At 37.4% G+C, this 18,344-nt stretch overlaps 1 protein-coding gene across 2 annotated transcripts in view; it reads left to right on the top strand.

Annotated features, from left to right (window-relative positions):
* ABCB7 (ATP binding cassette subfamily B member 7) overlaps positions 1–18,344 on the top strand; it is a gene marked incomplete at its 5' end in the record, with an annotated part of 139,583 nt that overhangs the window by 73,543 nt on the left and 47,696 nt on the right. For both annotated transcript variants that reach the window (XM_082681369.1, XM_082681368.1), the window contains 2 exons: positions 16,642–16,774; positions 17,640–17,908. In XM_082681369.1, coding sequence (XP_082537495.1) covers positions 16,642–16,774; positions 17,640–17,908 — 402 coding nt within the window. The remainder of the gene's footprint in view (positions 1–16,641; positions 16,775–17,639; positions 17,909–18,344) is intronic.

The following is an 18,344-nucleotide window of genomic DNA, read 5'->3' as shown; positions in this document are numbered from 1 at the left end:
TAGCTATAGGTTTTCTTGTAGATGTTTTAATCAAGTTGAGGGAGTTCCCCTCTATTCCTAGTTTGCTTACAGTTTTTTTTTTTATAATGAATAGATGTTGGATTTTTCAGGTGCTTTTTTTGCATCTATTGATAAAATATCCTATTCTTTAGCCTGTTGATGTGATCAATTACATTAATTGGTTTTTCAATGTTGGACCAGCCATGCATACCTGGAATAAATTCCACTTTGTCATATTGTATAATTATTTTTATACATTATTAGATTTGATTTGCTAATATTTTGGTGAGAATTTTTGGTCTGTTCATGAGAGATAGTGGTCTATAGTTTTCCTTTCTTGTGGTGTCTTTATCTGGCTTTGGTACTAAGGTAATGCTGGGCTCATAGAATGAGTTAGGAAATGTTCCCTCTATCTCTGTTTTCTGTAAGAGATGGTCTTTACCAATTGTATAAGTACTTTATCCAGTTTTCTATTCTCCTTGTTTTGCCTTGCTAATCAGATCTCCCTTTAGTGCTCTTGTTCTTTCTTTCTCTCCTTCTGATCTTTTAGGGACCAGAGAGGTAATTAAACAAAGAAACAAAATTCCCTTTTACCTCTTCACATATATTAGACCCTTCTGAGCAGCACTAGTTACAGAGCCCTTAATTATCAGAGGCTGCTGTAAAAGAGATTAATTATTGAGAAATTTAGGTATTAAAAGTTCTGAAAGAATTGGGTTCCTCAGATGAGATAGATAATACTTTTATGACCAGGAAGGGAAAAGTCATTTTAAAATCCGGAATTTGAGACCCTCAGCACACTGACCATGTTTTGGCATCATGTAGATACAGCATACTTTTGACTGTTCTTTATGGTGATTTTACTTTTTCCTTAACTCTGTTCTTCAATCAGTGTCCCAAATTGTACATTTGCCTGTTAAAATTAAATGAATTCAATTTCCTAATGATATACCAGTTTCTGTGAAAATTAAAGAGTTTAGCAGATTATTTATATATGTGATTTAAACTTTTTCATCTGTGAAAGAAAAAGGTTTTGTGAGTATAAGTCCCTTTATTTCTTTTGTACTTAAATTAATGGGTACAATGCAGTTATAGATGAAACATACCATTTGTCACATGGTTATAATCTAGTAAAAATAACCAGTTTCTCAATTCAGAAAGGAAAGGGGGTATGAAACTTCATATTGAGTCACTTTTTATTGAAATACACTATCATCAAACTTTATTTTTAGACATTTCCAGCCACTAGGGGAGGTAGATGGGATGAGACCTGTGATACGGGCTTTATTTTTAATATACATGCAATAAAATGTACTTTTTTGATATACAGTTCTATAATTTTTAACACATGTGTATATTTGTAAAATTACTGTCACAGTCAGGATGACACAGAAAAGTGCTATTGCCCCAGAAATCTCCTTTGCGTAACCCATTTGTAGATATACCCTCTCCAAGCCCCTAACTGCTAGGTATCATTCATTTGTCCTCTATCACTATAGCTTTGTCATTTTGAGAATACCATATAAATGGAGTCATATCATATATAAACTTTTGAGCTGGCTTCTCTAATTCAACATAATGCCTTTGTCATTCATCCAAGTCATTGACTCTATCAGTTATTCTTTTTTATTAATGAGCAGTATTCCATAGTATGGATGTACTAGAGTTTGTTTATCCATTTACCCACGTATGGACATGTGGTTTCTTTCCACCCTTTGACAGTTATAACTAGAGTTGCTATAAACACACGAGTACAGGTTTTTGTGTGAATCTGAGTTTTCATTTCTCTAGGATAAATACCTAGGAGTGGAATTGCTGGGTCACGGTAAGTGTATTTTTAACTCTATAAGAAACTGCCAAATTATTTTCCAAAGTGGCTGTTTTTGTCTGCCACCACCAATATATGAGAGTTTCAGTTACTTTATTTCTTTTACTACACTTGGTATCATCAGGCATATAGTGGTATCTTGTGGTTTTAATATACTTTGCATGTGCTTTGTTGCCATCCATACATCCACTTTGGTGAAGTTTCTGTTCAAGTGTTTTGTCCATTTTTTATTTGGGCTGTTGTTTCTACTGTTGAGTTTAGTGAGTTATTTATATATTCTGTACGAGACCTTTCTCAGATATATAATTTGCAAATATTTTCTCCCAGTCTGTAGCTTGTTTTTCTTTATCTCATTTTTTTGGGGGGTGGAGGCGCTGCATCAGGTCTTAGTTGCAGCACACAGGCTCTTTGTTGCAGCACGTGGGCTTCTTTCTAGTTGTGGTACATGGGCTCCAGAACACGTGGGCTCTGTAGTTTGTGGCACGCAGGCTCAATAGTTGTGGCGTGTGGGCTTAGTTGCTCCGCGACATGTGGGATAGTAGTTCCCTGACCAGGGATCAAACCCACTTCCTCTGAATTGGAAGGCAAATTCTTAACCACTGGACCACCAGGGAAGTCCTTGTAGCTTGTTTTTTAATTCCCTTAATAGTGTCTTATATAGAATAAAAGTTTTAAATTTTGATATGTTTCAGTTCATTTTTTTTCTTTATGGATTATGCTTTATTATGTCTAAGAACTATTTGCCTAACTCAAGGTCATCAAGATTTTCTCCTATGTTTTCTTCTAAAAGTTATTTTTTTTACCTTTTACATTTAGATCCATGCTCCATTTTGTATTAATTCTTGTATCCAGTTTAAATGAAGGTTCATTGTTTTGTCCAGTTGTTCCTACATGAAGGCTCTCCTCTCCTCATTGAATTTTCTTTGTTTCCTATTGCTGCTGTAACAACTTATAAATTTAATAGCTTAGACAACACAAATTTATTATCTTATATTTCTGAAGGTCAGACGTCCAAAATTAGGTTTCACTGGATCAAAATAAAGGCATTTAGCAGGACTGTGCTGCCTCCAGAGGCTCTTAGGAGAGGATCAATTTCCTTGCCTTTTCCAGCTTTTTCTAGAAGTCACCTGCATTTTTGGCTCAAGGCCCCTTCCTCCATCTTAAAGCCAGCAGCATCTTCAATCTTCTTGATTTTGACTTTTGGCTTCTGTAGTCGTATCTTTTTTCTTTACTTTGACCCTCCTACTTCCCTCTTATAAGGACTCTTTTGATTATATTCAGCCCACCCAGATAATCCAGGATACTCTCCCCAGCTCACATTCTTCAGTTTAATCACATCTGCAAAGTCCATTTTGCCATGTAAAGTATCATCTTCACAGGTTCTGGATATTACTACATGGAGATGTTTAGGGAGCCATGATTCTCAGATAGATAGATTAGTGGAATGTCATCCTTTTCTGGACTCTGCTCTGTTTCATTGATCTATGTGTCTCTCCATTCATCACCACCACACTGTCTTCATTATTGTAGCTTTATAGTAAGTCTTAAAGACAGGTAGTGTGATTCTTCCAATTTCTTTTTCCAAAATTGTTTGGCTATTCTAGTTTCTTTGCTTTTCCATAGAGTTTTAGAATAATCTTGTCTGTAGCTACAAAGAAGCCAGATGGGATTTTTTTTTTTTTTTTTTTTTTGCGTTACGTGGGCCTCTCACTGTTGTGGCCTCTCCCGTTGGGGAGCACAGGCTCCGGACATGCAGGCTCAGCGGCCATGGCTCACGGGCCCAGCTGCTCCGCGGCATGTGGGATCTTCCCGGACCGGGGCACGAACCCATGTCCCCTGCATCGGCAGGCGGACTCTCAACCACTGCGCCACCAGGGAAGCCCCAGATGGGATTTTTAGATGGATTTTTATTAAATCTCTAGACCAGTTTGGGGAGAATTGGTGTCCCTATTATGTTGATTCTTGTAGTTGATGAACACAGTATATCTCTCCATTTATTTAGATCTTCTGTGATTTATTTCATATGCATTTGTAGCTTTCAGACACTGTACATCTTTGATTAGATCAGTGGTTCCCAATCAGAGGGGATTTTGCCCTTTAAGGGGACATTTGGCAGTAACTAGAGGCATTTTTATTGGTCACAATTGTGTGGGGCTGGGGAGTGCTACTAGCTTGTGGTCGGTAGAGGTTAGGGACACTACTAAACATCCTAAAGTACACAGAACAGCCCCTCCCATAAGAAAGAATTATCTAAACCAAAATGTCAGTAGTGCTGAAGGTTGAGAAACCCTGGGTTAGATTTAACTTAAGGATTTATTTTTGTGGGGAGGGGTGTTGTAAATTTTTTTTTAATTTTGGTTTCCAGTTGTTTATTGCTTGTATATTGTTACATTAATAATTGTTCATTTGTATTGCTTATTATAATATATTGATAATTGTATTGATAATTATTGATATATTTGGAGTTTGGTATACCATTTTATTATCTGCTAGTTGCCTCTTTATTTTGTTGCATTGTTTCACTTTTCCTGCTATCTTTTGCATTATTTGAACAGGTTTTACTATCCCATTTTAATTTATCGTGCCTTTTGGTCGATCTCTTTGTATAATTTTTTAGTAGTTGCTCTAGGAATTACAATATTCATACTTAACTTTTCACAGTCTACGTAGAATCAATAGTTTATCACTTCAAGTAGGATGTAAAAACCTTCCTGCCCTCTAAGTCCCTTTACCTTCCCTCTTTATGTTTACAAGTCATCTTACGTATTACATATACATACATTGAAAACCCCATCAGTCAGTGTTCTACATTTTGCTTTTAACCATCAAACATATTTTAAAGAACTTAAGAGAAGAATATGCTACTATATTTGCATAGATATTTACTATTTCTGTTGCTTTTCCTTCATTGCTAATATTCCAGGATTCATTCTGCTTCTATTTCCCAAGTGTATGAAGAATTTCCTTTAGCAGTTCTTTTAGAGCAGGTCTGCTGGTGATTAATTCTTATTAGTTTTCTTTAATCTGAGAATGTCTTGATATTCCTTTCATTTCTGAAGGCTAATTTTGCTGGTTATAGGATTCTAGGTTAACAGTTCTTTTCTTTTACCACTTGAAAAATGTTGTGCCACTTCCTGCTAGCTTCCCTGGAAATCTACTGTCTTCAAATTGTTTTTCCCTTATACTTAATATATTATTTGTATCTAGCTCTTTTAAGATTTTTTTCTTTGTCTTTAGCTTTCAGAAATTTAATCATGATGTGTCTTGGTGTGGATTTCTTTGAGTTTATATCTATTTGGAGTTGCTTAGCTCCTTGAATTCTTGGGTTTGTCTTTGCCAAAATAGAGGATTTTTTTATTTCTTTGAATACTTTTTCCAGTTTCACACTTCCATTCTTCTGGCACTCTGAAGAGGAATACTGGATCTTTTGTTATGGTCCCATAGGTTCCTGAGTCTTGTTTACTGTTTTTTTTTTTAAGTCTGTTTTCTCTCTGTTGTTCATATTGAGTACTTTCTATTGTTCTATCTTCAAGTTTACTGATTCTTTCCTTTGTCCTCCCCATTCTGCCATGGATCCCATCCATTCAAGTTTTTTTTTTAACTTCAGCTATATTTTTCAGTTTCAGATTTTTCATTTGTTTCTTCTTTTATGTCCTCTATTTATTTGCTGAGACATTCTATTTTTGTTGATTTAAGCATGTTCATAAATGCTCCTTGAAGCACTTTTATGATAGCTACTCTGAAATTCTTGTCAGATAGTTCTAATGTTTGTGTCTGTTTATTGTATTTTCTTATTCAAGTTGATATCTTAGTCATTCTTGGGATGATGAGTGATTTTTGATTGAAACCTGGACATTTGGCGTATTATGTTATGAGACTCTGGATCTTATTTAAATCTTCTGTTTAGCAGGCCTCTTGTGGCACTGCTCCAGTGGGGATGCCTCATTACTGCAAGTGCAGGTGAAAGTCCAGGTTCTTACCTTGGCCTCCATTTGTTCCTAGGGAAAGGGACTCCTTACAACTGCTAGGTGGGGTAGGAGTTCAGGCACCTCAGAAGATAAAAGACAAGCGATGGACTAGGAGAAAATATTTGCAAATCATATAACCAACAAAGGCCTATATCTAGAATATCTATAAAGAATTCCTAAAACTCAACAGCAAAAAACCAATCCAAATGTAAAATGTACAAAAGGCACAAACAGATATTTCATCAGAGAGCACATGAAAAGATGTTCAACATCATTTCTGTTATGGAAACACAAATTAAAACCACAATGAAATATCATTATACACCTATTATTAAAATAGTTTCAAAATTTTAAAAAATAGTGATGATACCAAATGTTGGTGAGGATGCAGAGGAACTGGATCACTCATACTTTACTGGTGGGACTATAAAGTGGTATGGCCACTCTGAAAGAGTATAGCAGTTTATTAAAAAGTTCAGTGTAGACTTACCATATGACTTAGCAATTACACTCTTGGGCATTTATCCCAGAGAAATGAAAACTTATGACCACCTTTTATGGTCACCTTTTATGAAAATGTTCATAAAATCTTCATTTATAATAGCCCCAAACTAGAAACAACCAAAATATCCTTCAGGGATGAGTGGTTGAATAAATTCTGTTACATCTATGGAATACTACTCAGCAATAAAAAGAGATGAGCTATTGATATATGCATCATCCTTGATGAAGGAATATAAAGAGGTAGCACAAGGAAGTTCTTTTGTGGTGAGGGGATAGTTCTGTATCTTGATTGTGGTGATGGTTACATGGATCTGAACATGGGATAAAATTGCATGGAACCACAGAGATGACACATAAAACCACACACACACACTAATACACATTTAAAAATGATGAAAACTGAATGAGTTCTGTAGCCTAGTTAACAGTAATGTGCCAATGTACATTTTTGTTTTTGATATGGAACTACAGCTATATAAGATGTCATCATTAGGAGATGCTGGGTGAAGTTATGAGTCTCTGTACTACTTCTGCAACTTCCTGTCAGCTTATAATTATTTCAAAATAAAAAGTTTTTAAAAATTCACAGTTGTCTGAGGTGATTTAAGTCTAGTTCTGCTGAAAGCAGAATATTAGGGAAAACCAATATTTGCCACCCCCCCATCCCCAAAATATCACAACGTCAATGGAACCCACATGTATATACTAATAAAAACATCTGTATATCCTTTCCATTTCTTTGGTGTTTTTCCTTTTCTTTAAAAAATTACTTTTATGGGAAAACTGACAGTAATCAACAATTATCATTACAGGTAGTGCTGTGTTCCTAGTGCTATGCTAACTGCCCTTTTCCTGCCAGTGAAAACACAGGCAGATGACATTCACATTCTTTACATACTTACAAGGATGCTCCCAAATTTGACCAAATGCAAACACATTTTCAAAAAAAAATTGCACAATTTTCCTGGTGATATACATGAGTTTCAGTCAGACTCACTCTGTGGCAAAGATATAATGGGCTGTGTGTTGTGAGAATTGCGTGCTAGCTATAACTATCACTTTTTCTCCCACTCAAGAAAGTGTATTGGAATGCAAGTGAGGGGATTTGGCCTTATATGGAGAACCTGGAATCTCTTCAAAGTTATTTAAATTACTTATGCCATACTTTTCAACTGTAACTGGTTTAAGCATTGCATTTGAGAGTATCCATTTTAGGCTGCAAAAGTAATAAAATAATGTTGTCCCTGCCTTATTAAACTGCTGATGTGGCTATGGTATACAGGAAAAAATTCTGAATTTCAGGAGAGACCTGGATTTTAATCCTAGCTCTGCTGCTTACTGAACAAGTCATTAAACCTCACAGAACCTGAGTTTTCTCAATTATAGGGATAATACCCATTTCATAGACTTATTTCATTCAGCTCTTACCTTTGTGAAAGGTACCTAGCACCATATCTGACTCATATAGCTGTTCACAAAATGTTTGTTTGCTGCAAAAGGTTTCACTCATGAAGGTGTCTTCATGCACCTGAAGACAAAGTGAATGATAAATATATAATAAAAATTATAAATACTGTGGTTTAAACTATAAAAATGAGGGGTTGGAAAATGGAAAGTGCCAAAAGTGCTGCAGGTTTTAGAGAAGGCATCATGATGGGAATGAGATTCAAAGTGGGTTTTGAAGAACAGAGAAGTGGAGGGGTAAATTGGTAGGGAGACCATTTCAAGTAGAAGCGGAAGACTGAGGACATATGATCATATGGGAATCAAAACTGAGAAATTTATACTACTTGAAACCTGCTATTCTATTAGATTATATTTGGGAACTTATAAATCTTAAAGTTTTAAGCAATTTTTTCCATAGTGTTACATTTTAAAAGTATTCCAACATTTGCTGTCTATTTTAATGATATTGAATATTTGAGTACCTGCTTGGTTGCTAAGACAATTGTATACCTTACTTTGCAATCTTGATTGGTAAGGTTTACATAGCTCCTGTCAGTTGTAGCTAAACTTAGGCTTGTTGATGATAAATTCTTTCTGTTTAATAAAGATAAATGATATAATAGTGGAATATTAACGAGAGCTGGGATTTCAGTATTTTTTTGTCTTATAAAATTGTTTTCACATGATATTAATGTATATGAATTTAATTTCTTCAAAGAAAGCTTTGCCAGTCTTACCAACTTGCTATTCCTAAATGATGCTTGGTGTTTGTAATAGTATAACTTTGTAGAAAATGTGAAATGTGAGTGATTGACTAACTTGTCTTGAATATATGAAAGCATTATACTCTTTCTTTCTTTCTTTCTTTCTTTCTTTCTTTCTTTCTTTCTTTCTTTCTTTCTTTCTTTCTTTCTTTCTTTCTGTCTGTCTGTGTATTCTCATGGAGAAATAGGTTGGTATTTGAAAGGATAGTTTGATATTCATTGAGGTTTTTTTTCTTAATAATGCTTTATTGGAGTATAATTGCTTTACAATGGTGTGTTAGTTTCTTCTTTATAACACAGTGAATCAGTTATACATATACATATATTCCCATATCTCTTCCCTCTGGCGTCTCGTTCCCTCCCACCCTCCCTATCCCACCCCGCAGGTGGTCACAAACCACGGACCTGATTCCCCTGTGTTATGCGGCTGCTTCCCACTAGCTATCTATTTTACGTTTGGTAGTGTATATATGTCCATGCCACTCTCTCACTTTGTCACAGCTTACCCTTCCCCCTCCCCATATCCTCAAGTCCATTTCTAGTAGGTCTGTGTCTTTATTCCTGTCTTACCCCTCAGTAATTCATGACTTCTTTTTCCCTTAGATTCCATATATATGTTTTAGCATATGGTATTTGTTTTTCTCTTTCTGACTTACTTCACTCTGTATGACAGACTCCAGGTCCATCCACCTCACTGCAAATATCTCAATTTCGTTTCTTTTTATGGCTGAGTAATATTCCATTTGTATATATGTGCCACATCTTCCTTATCCATCATCTGATGATGGACACTTAGGTTGCTTCCATGTCCTGGCTATTGTAAATAGAGCTGCAATGAACATTTTGGTACATGCCACTTTTAGAATTATGGCTTTCTCAGGGTATATGCCCAGTAGTGGGATTGCTGGGTCGTGTGGTAGTTATATTTTTAGTGTTTTAAGGAACCTCCATACTGTTCTCCATAGTGGCTGTATCAATTTACATTCCTACCAACAGTGCAAGAGTGTTCCCTTTTCTCCAAACCCTCTCCAGCATTTATTGTTTGTAGATTTTTTGATGATGGCCATTCTGACCAGTGTGAGATGATATCTCATTGCAGTTTTGATTTGCATTTCTCTAATGATTAATGATGTTGAGCATTCTTTCAGGTGTTTTTTGGCAATCTGTATATCTTCTTTGGAGAAATATCTGTTTAGGTCTTCTGCCCATTTTTGGATTGGGTTGTTTGTGTTTTTGATATTGAGCTACATGAGCTGCTTGTAAATTTTGGAGATTAATCCTTTGTCAGTTGTTTCATTTCCAACTATTTTCTCCCGTTCTGAGGGTTGTGTTTTGCTCTTGTTTATCGTTTCCTTTGCTGTGCAAAAGCTTTGAAGTTTCATTAGGTCCCATTTGTTTATTTTTGTTTTTATTTCCATTTCTCTAGGAGGTGGGTCAAAAAGGATCTTGCTGTGATTTATATCATAGAGTGTTCTGCCTATGTTTTCCTCTAAGAGTTTGATAGTATCTGTCCTTATATTTAGGTCTTTAATCCATATTGAGTTTATTTTTGTGTATGATATTAGGGAGTGTTCTAATTTCATACTTTTACATGTACCTGTCCAACTTTCCAAGCACCACTTATTGAAGAGGCTGTCTTTTCTCCACTGTATATTCTTGCCTCCTTTATCAAAGATAAGGTGCCCATATGTGTGTGGGTTTATCTCTGGGCTTTCTATCCTGTTCCATTGATCTATATTTCTGTTTTTGTGCCAGTACCATAGTGTCTTGATTACTGTATCTTTGTAGTATAGTCTGAAGTCAGGGAGCCTGATTCCTCCAGCTCCATTTTTCGTTCTCAAGATTGCTTTAGCTATTCGGGGTCTTTTGTGTTTCCATACAAATTGTGAAATTTTTTGTTCTAGTTCTGTGAAAAATGCCAGTGGTTTGATAGGGATTGCATTGAATATGTAGATTGCTTTGGGTAGTAGAGTCATTTTCAGAATATTGATTCTTCGAATCCAAGAACATCGTATATCTCTCCATCTATTTGTATCATCTTTAATTTCTTTCATCAGTGTCTTATAATTTTCTGCATACAGGTCTTTTGTCTCCTTAGGTAGGTTTACTCCTAGATATTTTATTCTTTTTGTTGCAATGGGAGTGTTTTCTTAATTTCACTTTCAGATTTTTCATCATCAGTGTATATGAATGCCAGAGATTTCTGTGCATGAATTTTGTATCCTTCTACTTTACTGAATTCATTGATTAGCTCTAGTATTTTTCTGGTAGCATCTTTAGGATTCTCTATGTATAGTATCATGTACTGCAAACAGTGGCAGCTTTACTTCTTCTTTTCCGATTTGGATTCCTTTTATTTCTTTCTTTTTTTTTTTTTTTTGCGGTACGCGGCCTCTCACCGTCGTGGCCTCTCCCGTTGCGGAGCACAGGCTCCGGACGCGCAGGCCCAGCAGCCATGGCCCACGGGCCTAGCCGCTCCGCGGCATGCGGGATCCTCCCAGACCGGGGCACGAACCCGTGTCCCCTGCATCGGCAGGCGGACTCCCAACCACTGCGCCACCAGGGAAGCCCCCTTTTATTTCTTATTCTTGTCTGATTGCTGTGGCTAAAACTTTCAAAACTATGTTAAATAATAGTGGTGAGAGTGGGCAACCTAGTCTTGTTCCTGATCTTAGTGGAAATGCTTTCAGTTTTTCACCATTGAGGAGGATGTTGGCTGTGGGTTTGTCATATCTGGCCTATATTAATGTTGGGGAAAGTTCCCTCTATGCCTACTTTCTGGAGGGTTTTTATCATAAACAGATGTTGAATTTTATCAAAAGCTTTTTCTGCATCTATTGAGATTATCATATGGTTTTTATCCTTCAGTTTGTTAATATGGTTTATCACATTGACTAATTTGCATATATTGAAGAATCCTTGCATTCCTGGGATCAACCTCACTTGATCATGGTGTATGATCCTTTTAATGTGCTGTTGGATTCTGTTTCCTAGTATTTTGTTGAGGATTTTTGCATCTATGTTCGTCAGTGATATTGACCTGTAGTTTTCTTTTTCTTGTGACATCTTTGCTGCTTTGGGTATCGGGGTGATGGTGGCCTCATAGAATGAGTTTGGGAGTGTTCCTCCCTCTGCTATATTTTGGAAGGATTTGGGAAGAATAGATGTTAGCTCTTCTCTAAATGTTTGATAGAATTCACCTGTGAAGCCATCTGGTCCTGGGCTTTCTTTGTTGGAAGATTTTTAATCACAGTTTCAATTTCAGTGCTTGTAATTGGTCTGTTCATATTTTCTCTTTCTTCCTGGTTCAGTCTCGGCAGGTTGTGCATTTCTAAGAATTTGTCCATTTCTTCCAGGTTGTCCATTTTATTGGCATAGAGTTGCTTGTAGTAATCTCTCATGATCTTTTGTATTTCTGCAGTGTCAGTTGTTACTTCTCCTTTTTCATTTCTAATTCTGTTGATTTGAGTCTTCTCCCTTTTTTTCTTCATGAGTCTGGCTAATGGTTTATCAACTTTGTGTATCTTCTCAAAGAACCATCTTTTAGTTTTATTAATCTTTGCTATCATTTCCTTCATTTCTTTTTCATTTATTTCTGATCTGATCTTTATGATTTCTTTGCTTCTGCTAACTTTGGGGTTGTTTTGTTCTTTTTTCTCTAATTGCTTTAGGTGCAAGGTTAGGTTGTTTATTTGAGATGTTTCATTTTTCTTAAGGTAGGATGGTATTGCTCTAAACTTCCCTCTTAGAACTGCTTTTGCTGCACCCCATAAATTTTGGGTCGTCGTGGTTTCATTGTCATTTGTTTCTAGGTATTTTTTGATGTCCACTTTGATTACTTCAGTGATCTCTTGGTTATTAAGTAATGTATTGTTTAGCCTCCATGTGTTTGTATTTTTTACAGATCTTTTCCTGTAATTCATACCTAGTCTCATAATGTTGTGGTCGGAAAAGGTACTTGATACAATTTCAATTTTCTTAAATTTACCAAGGCTTGGTTTGTGACCCAAGATATGATCTATCCTGGAGAATGTTTCATGAGCACTTCAGAAAAATGTGTATTCTATTGTTTTTGGATGGAATGTCTTATAAATATCAATTAAGTCCATATTGTTTAATGTATCATTTAATGCTTGTGTTTCCTTATTTATTTTCATTTTGGATGATCTGTCCATTGGTGAAAGTGGGGTGTTAAAGTCCACTACTATGATTGCGTTATTGTCGATTTCCCCTTTTATGGCTGTTAGTATTTGCCTTACGTACTTAGGTGCTCCCGTGTTGGGTGCATAAATATTTACAATTGTTATATCTTCTTCTTGGATCGATCCCTTGATCATTATGTAGTGTCCTTCTTTGTCTCTTGTAATAGTCTTTATTTTAAAGTCTGTTTTGTCTGATACGAGAATTGCTACTCCAGCTTTCTTTTGATTTCCATTTGCATGGAATATCTTTCTCCATCCCCTCACTTTCAGTCTGTATGTGTCCCTAGGTCTGAAGTGGGTCTTTTTTAGACATCATATGTATGTGTCTTGTTTCTGTATCCATTCAGCCAGTTTGTGTCTTTTGTGGGAGCATTTAATCCATTTACATTTAAGCTAATTATCGATATGTATGTTCCTATTCCCATTTTCTTAACTGTTTTAGGTTTGTTATTGTAGGTCTTTTCCTTCTCTTGTGTTTCTTGCCTAGAGAAATTCCTTGAGCATTTGTTTTAAAGCTGGTTCGGTGGTGGTGAACTCTCTCAGCTTTTGCCTGCTGTAAAGGTTTTAATTTCTCCATCAAATCTGAATGAGATCCTTGCTGGGTAGAGTAATCCTGGTTGTAGGTTTTTCTCCTTCATCACTTTAAATATGTCCTGCCAGTCCCTTCTGGCTTGCAGAGTTTCTGCTGAAAGATCAGCTGTTAAGCTTATGGGGATTCCCTTGTGTGTTATTTGTTGTTTTTCCCTTGCTGCTTTTAATATGATTTCTTTGTATTTAATTTTTGTTAGTTTGATAAATATGTGTCTTGGCATGTTTCTCCTTGGATTTATCCTATATGGGGCTCTCTGTGCTTCCTGGACTTGATTAGCTATTTCCTTTCCCATATAGGGAAGTTTTCAACTATAATCTCTTCAAATATTTTCTCAGTCCCTTTCTTTTGCTCTTCTTCTGCTGGGACCACTGTAATTTGAATGTTGGTGCATTTAATGTTGTCCCAGATGTCTCTGAGACTGTCCTCAGTTCTTTTCATTGTTTTTTCTTTATTCTGCCCTGCAGTAGTTATTTCCACTATTTTATCTTCCAGGTCACTTATCTGTTCTTCTGCCTCAGTTATTCTGCTATTGATCCCTTCTAGAGTATTTTTAATTTCATTTATTGTGTTGTTCATCGTTGCTTGCTTCCTCTTTAGTTCTTCTACGTCCTTGTTAAATGTTTCTTGCATTTTCTGTATTCTATTTCCAAGATTTTGGATCATCTCTACTATCATTATTCAGAATTCTTTTTCAGGTAGACTGCCTATTTCCTCTTCATTTGTTATGTCTGGTGGGTTTTTACCTTGCTTCTGCATCTGCTGTGTGTTTTTCTGTCTTCTCATTTTGCTTATCTTACTGTGTTTGGGGTCTCCTTTTTGCAGGCTGCATGTTCATAGTTCCCATTGTTTTTGGTGTCTGTCGCCAGTGGCTAAGGTTGGTTCAGTGGGTTGTGTAGGTTTCCTGGTGGAGAGGACTAGTGCCTGTGTTCTGGTGGATGAGGCTGGATCTTGTCTTTCTGGTCGGCACGTCCACATCTGTTGGTGTGTTTTGGGGTGTCTGTGCCCTTAATATGATTTTAGGCAACCTCTCTGCTAACGGGTGGGGTTGTGTTCCTGTTTTGCTAGTTGTTTGGCATAGGGTGTCCAGCACTGTAGCTTGCTGGTCGTTGAGTGAAGCTGGGTCTTGGTATTGAGATGGAGATCTCTGGGAGATTTTCGCCATTTGATATTACGTGGAGCTGGGAGGTCTCTTGTGGAGCAGTGTCCTGAAGTTGGCTCTCCCACCTTAGAGGCACAGCACTGACTCCTCACTGGAGCACCAAGAGCCTTTCATCCACATGGCTCAGAATAAAAGGGAGAAAAAATCGAAAGAGGATAAAATAAAATAAAGTAAGATAAAAGAAAATAATTAAAATAAAAAATAATTATTAGGGAAAATAAGATTTTTTAAGTAAAAAATAAAATATAATGGACGGACAAACCCTAAGACAAATGGTGAAAGCAAAGCTATGCAGACAAAATCTCACACAGAAGCATACACATACACACTTACAAAAAGCGGAAAAGGGAAAGAAAGAATCTATCTTGCTCCCAAAGTCCACCTCCTCATTTTGGGATGATTCCTTGTCTATTCAGGTATTCCGCAGATTCAGGGTACATCAAGTTGATTGTGGAGGAATAATCCGCTGTTCCTGAGGTTGTTGGGAGGATTTCCCTTTCTCTTCTTTGTTTGCACAGCTCCTGGGTTTCACCTTTGGATTTGGCCCCACCTCTGCGTGTAGGTCGCCTGAGGGCGTCTGTTCTTTGCTCGGACAGGGCCGGGTTAAAGGAGCAGCTGATTCGGGGGCTCTGGCTCACTCAGGCCTAGGGGAGGGTGGGGTTTGGATGTGGGGCAAGCCTGTGGTGGCAGAGGCCAGCGTGACGTTGCACCAGCCTGAGGCGCACCATGTGTTCTCCCAGGGAAGTTGTCCCTGGATCACGGGACCCTGGCAGTGGCGGGCTGCACAGGCTCCCGGGAGGGGAGGTGTGGAGAGTGACCTGTGCCTGCACACAGGCTTCTTGGTGGTGGCAGCAACAACCTTAGCGTCTCATGCCTGTCTCTAGAGTCTGCGCTGAAAGCCGCGGCTTGCGCCAGTCTCTGGAGCTCCTTTAAGCAGTGCTCTTAATCCCCTCTCCTCACGCACCAGGAAACAAAGAGGGCAGAAAAAGTCTCTTACCTCTTGGGCAGGTCCAGACTTTTCCCCCCGGACTCCCTCCCGGCTAGCCGTGGTGCACTAACCCCTTCAGGCTGTGTTCACGCCACCAGTCCTCTCCCTGCGCTCTGAACGAAGCCCGAGCCTCAGCTCTCAGCCCCCACCTGCCCCGGTGGGTGAGCAGACAAGCCTCTCGGGCTGGTGAGTGCTGGTCGGCATCGATCCTCTGTATGGGAATCTCTCCGCTTTGCCCTCCGCACCCCTGTTGCTGCGCTCTCCACCGTGGTTCCAAAGCTTTCCCCCTCCGCCACCTGCACTCTCCACCAGTGAAGGGACTTCCTAGTGTGTGGAAACATTTCCTCCTTCTCACCTCCCTCCTGCTGGTGCAGGTCCCATCCCTATTCTTTTGTCTCTGTTTATTCTTTTTCCTTTTGCCCTACCCAGGTACATGGGGAGTTTCTTGCCTTTTGGGAGGTCTGAGGTCTTCTGCCAGTGTTCAGTGGGTGTTTTATAGGAGCAGTTCCACGTGTAGATGTATTTCTTATGTATCTGTGGGGAGGAAGGTGATCTCCACGTCTTAGTCTTCCGCCATCTTCCTCAACCTCCTGGGTTTTCTTTTGTATGGTGTTGGAGCAAAGGGATTTTTTTCTGGGGCAAATAGATCTATCAGTGTTGGGGTTTTTTTCCCCCTGAATGGTGAATCAGCTACAGATACTTGTAATTTATCTGCTTTTGAGATCCTTTTTTGCTGTATAATTTCAGTTTTACCATTATTTTGGTGAATAAATAATTTTACATATATTTATTGAATACCTGCTATATACAAAGCATTGTACTTATATACACAAATAACTACAGTATAAGGCAGTTTGCTGTAAGTGTTATGAGCTCTGTAGGATTTTAGATAATGGAGAAAGCATTTTTGAGTGGATGATCAGGGGCGATTTCATGGAGGCAGGAGCATTTGACTAATGCACATAGCTTATAAATGAATATTAACATGGCAGTCAGTGTGAGTTAGGAATCCTGAAATGACAGCTCTCCCACTGCCAAAGATTTTATCTTTATAAACTGGGAAAATCATTCCAATACTAGTAAGTGGTTAATATCTAAACATTCCCATAAATACTAATTTAAGGTAAATATTTGTACTTTTATGAATACATAATTTGCATATGATTGATAATTGCTGCTTTTGTTTTTAGGCTATGAATATTGTGGTTCCCTTCATGTTTAAATATGCTGTAGACAGCCTCAACCAGATGTCGGGAAACATGCTGAACCTGAGTGATGCACCAAATACAGTTGCAACCATGGCAACGGCAGTTCTCATTGGCTGTATGTTGGTTCTTTAATCTGTCTACAGGTGTTGACTTTCTTCAAGAGGGTTTCATCATATTTGAGCATATGACCTTTTCACCACAAACACAACTTAGCATTTTGGATGTTTGTTTTATGTGAGATTTTTTGTTTGATGTGTGGTTTTTAAAAAATTCTTTGTATGATATACTTTCCAAAAATTCTGTAATAAAAGTCTCATTTTCTAAGTTCTAGAAAACAATAACATGAAGTAAGACATTAAATTCATAACAACCGCTTCTAATAGTTAGGCTCCTTATAAGGTATTTTTTTAGTAAGGCTAGTTATTTTCTTGCTGTTGTTGTTAGCCGTTGAATAGGAAATTGCTACATAATGATATACCTGTATTAATGTGTTATTAAATTATATTCAATAGCCATGACACAAATCTACAGTTTGTAAAGAACAGAATATAGTGCTTTGTGTCCCCATGCAGTAGAAAGGATACTTTATGAAACTCAGACCTGAGTTGGGGCATGCTTAGTCAAAGCACTTGGATTTTTCAGGATCTCGATTTTATCATTTGTTATTTGGGGGAATTGAATTAGATCACAAAACCTCAACAGATACTGTACATTTATCCACAATAAGGCCTTATGGGCTGCTGTTACTTGGAAAAATCTTTCAACATTTGGAATCTTATGGGAAAAAATAACAATGAAAAGTTTTCATGGTGGTGGAAAGATTGATACTCAGTAGGCTAGATATTTTCTAGGTTTCTTTTAGTGTAAGTATTCTGTGATATAGTCATTCATTGTACAAACATTTTCTGAGCCCTTGACGTTTTTATACTCCAACGATTCTAATATTTTTACACCCCACTTTTTCTTGATTGTATTGCTAGATGGTGTATCAAGAGCTGGAGCTGCCTTTTTTAATGAAGTTCGAAATGCAGTATTTGGCAAGGTAGCACAAAATTCAATCCGAAGAATAGCCAAAAATGTCTTTCTCCATCTTCACAACCTGGATCTCGCTTTCCACCTGAACAGACAGACAGGAGCTTTGTCAAAGGCTATTGACAGAGGGACAAGGGGTATCAGTTTTGTCCTGAGTGCTTTAGTGTTTAATCTTCTTCCCATCATGTTTGAGGTGACCCTTGTCAGTGGTGTTTTGGTAAGTAAAACATTTTTCATGACAAGCTTTTATCTTACATTCTTGTTAGTAGCTATTTAGTACTTGAAGCTTTTGTACTATTGCATGCTTATGATTTGAAAGCAAAATCCCATGGTGCCAGAAGGGTTATACAGTTTGTTTAATTATTTTTCCACAAGCTTCAAGGGACTGTGTCCAAAGTCTTGATCATGTTATTATTGTAAAGAGCTGTTCAGTTCTACACATAGGTCAGTCATTTAGCTAGTGGTTGCAGTTTTTTTGTTAACAGACATTATGGTATATGGCTTTGGACTGGTATGCTCAGATTATCTAGGTTTCTTTCTATTCACCATTTGTAGCATTTTAGGCAATTTCATATTTTATAATTAAAAGTATGCATATAACTTAAAGTTGATTTTCTAAGGTATTTGTTTCCTCACTCAGTTTTTCATATATA

Source organism: Grampus griseus (genome assembly GCF_964374135.1).
Source record: "Grampus griseus genome assembly, chromosome: X".
In the NCBI taxonomy this organism is placed as follows: domain Eukaryota; kingdom Metazoa; phylum Chordata; class Mammalia; order Artiodactyla; family Delphinidae; genus Grampus; species Grampus griseus.
Note: the sequence above shows the minus strand (reverse complement) of the source record. Positions and strands in the feature narration are given on the sequence as shown.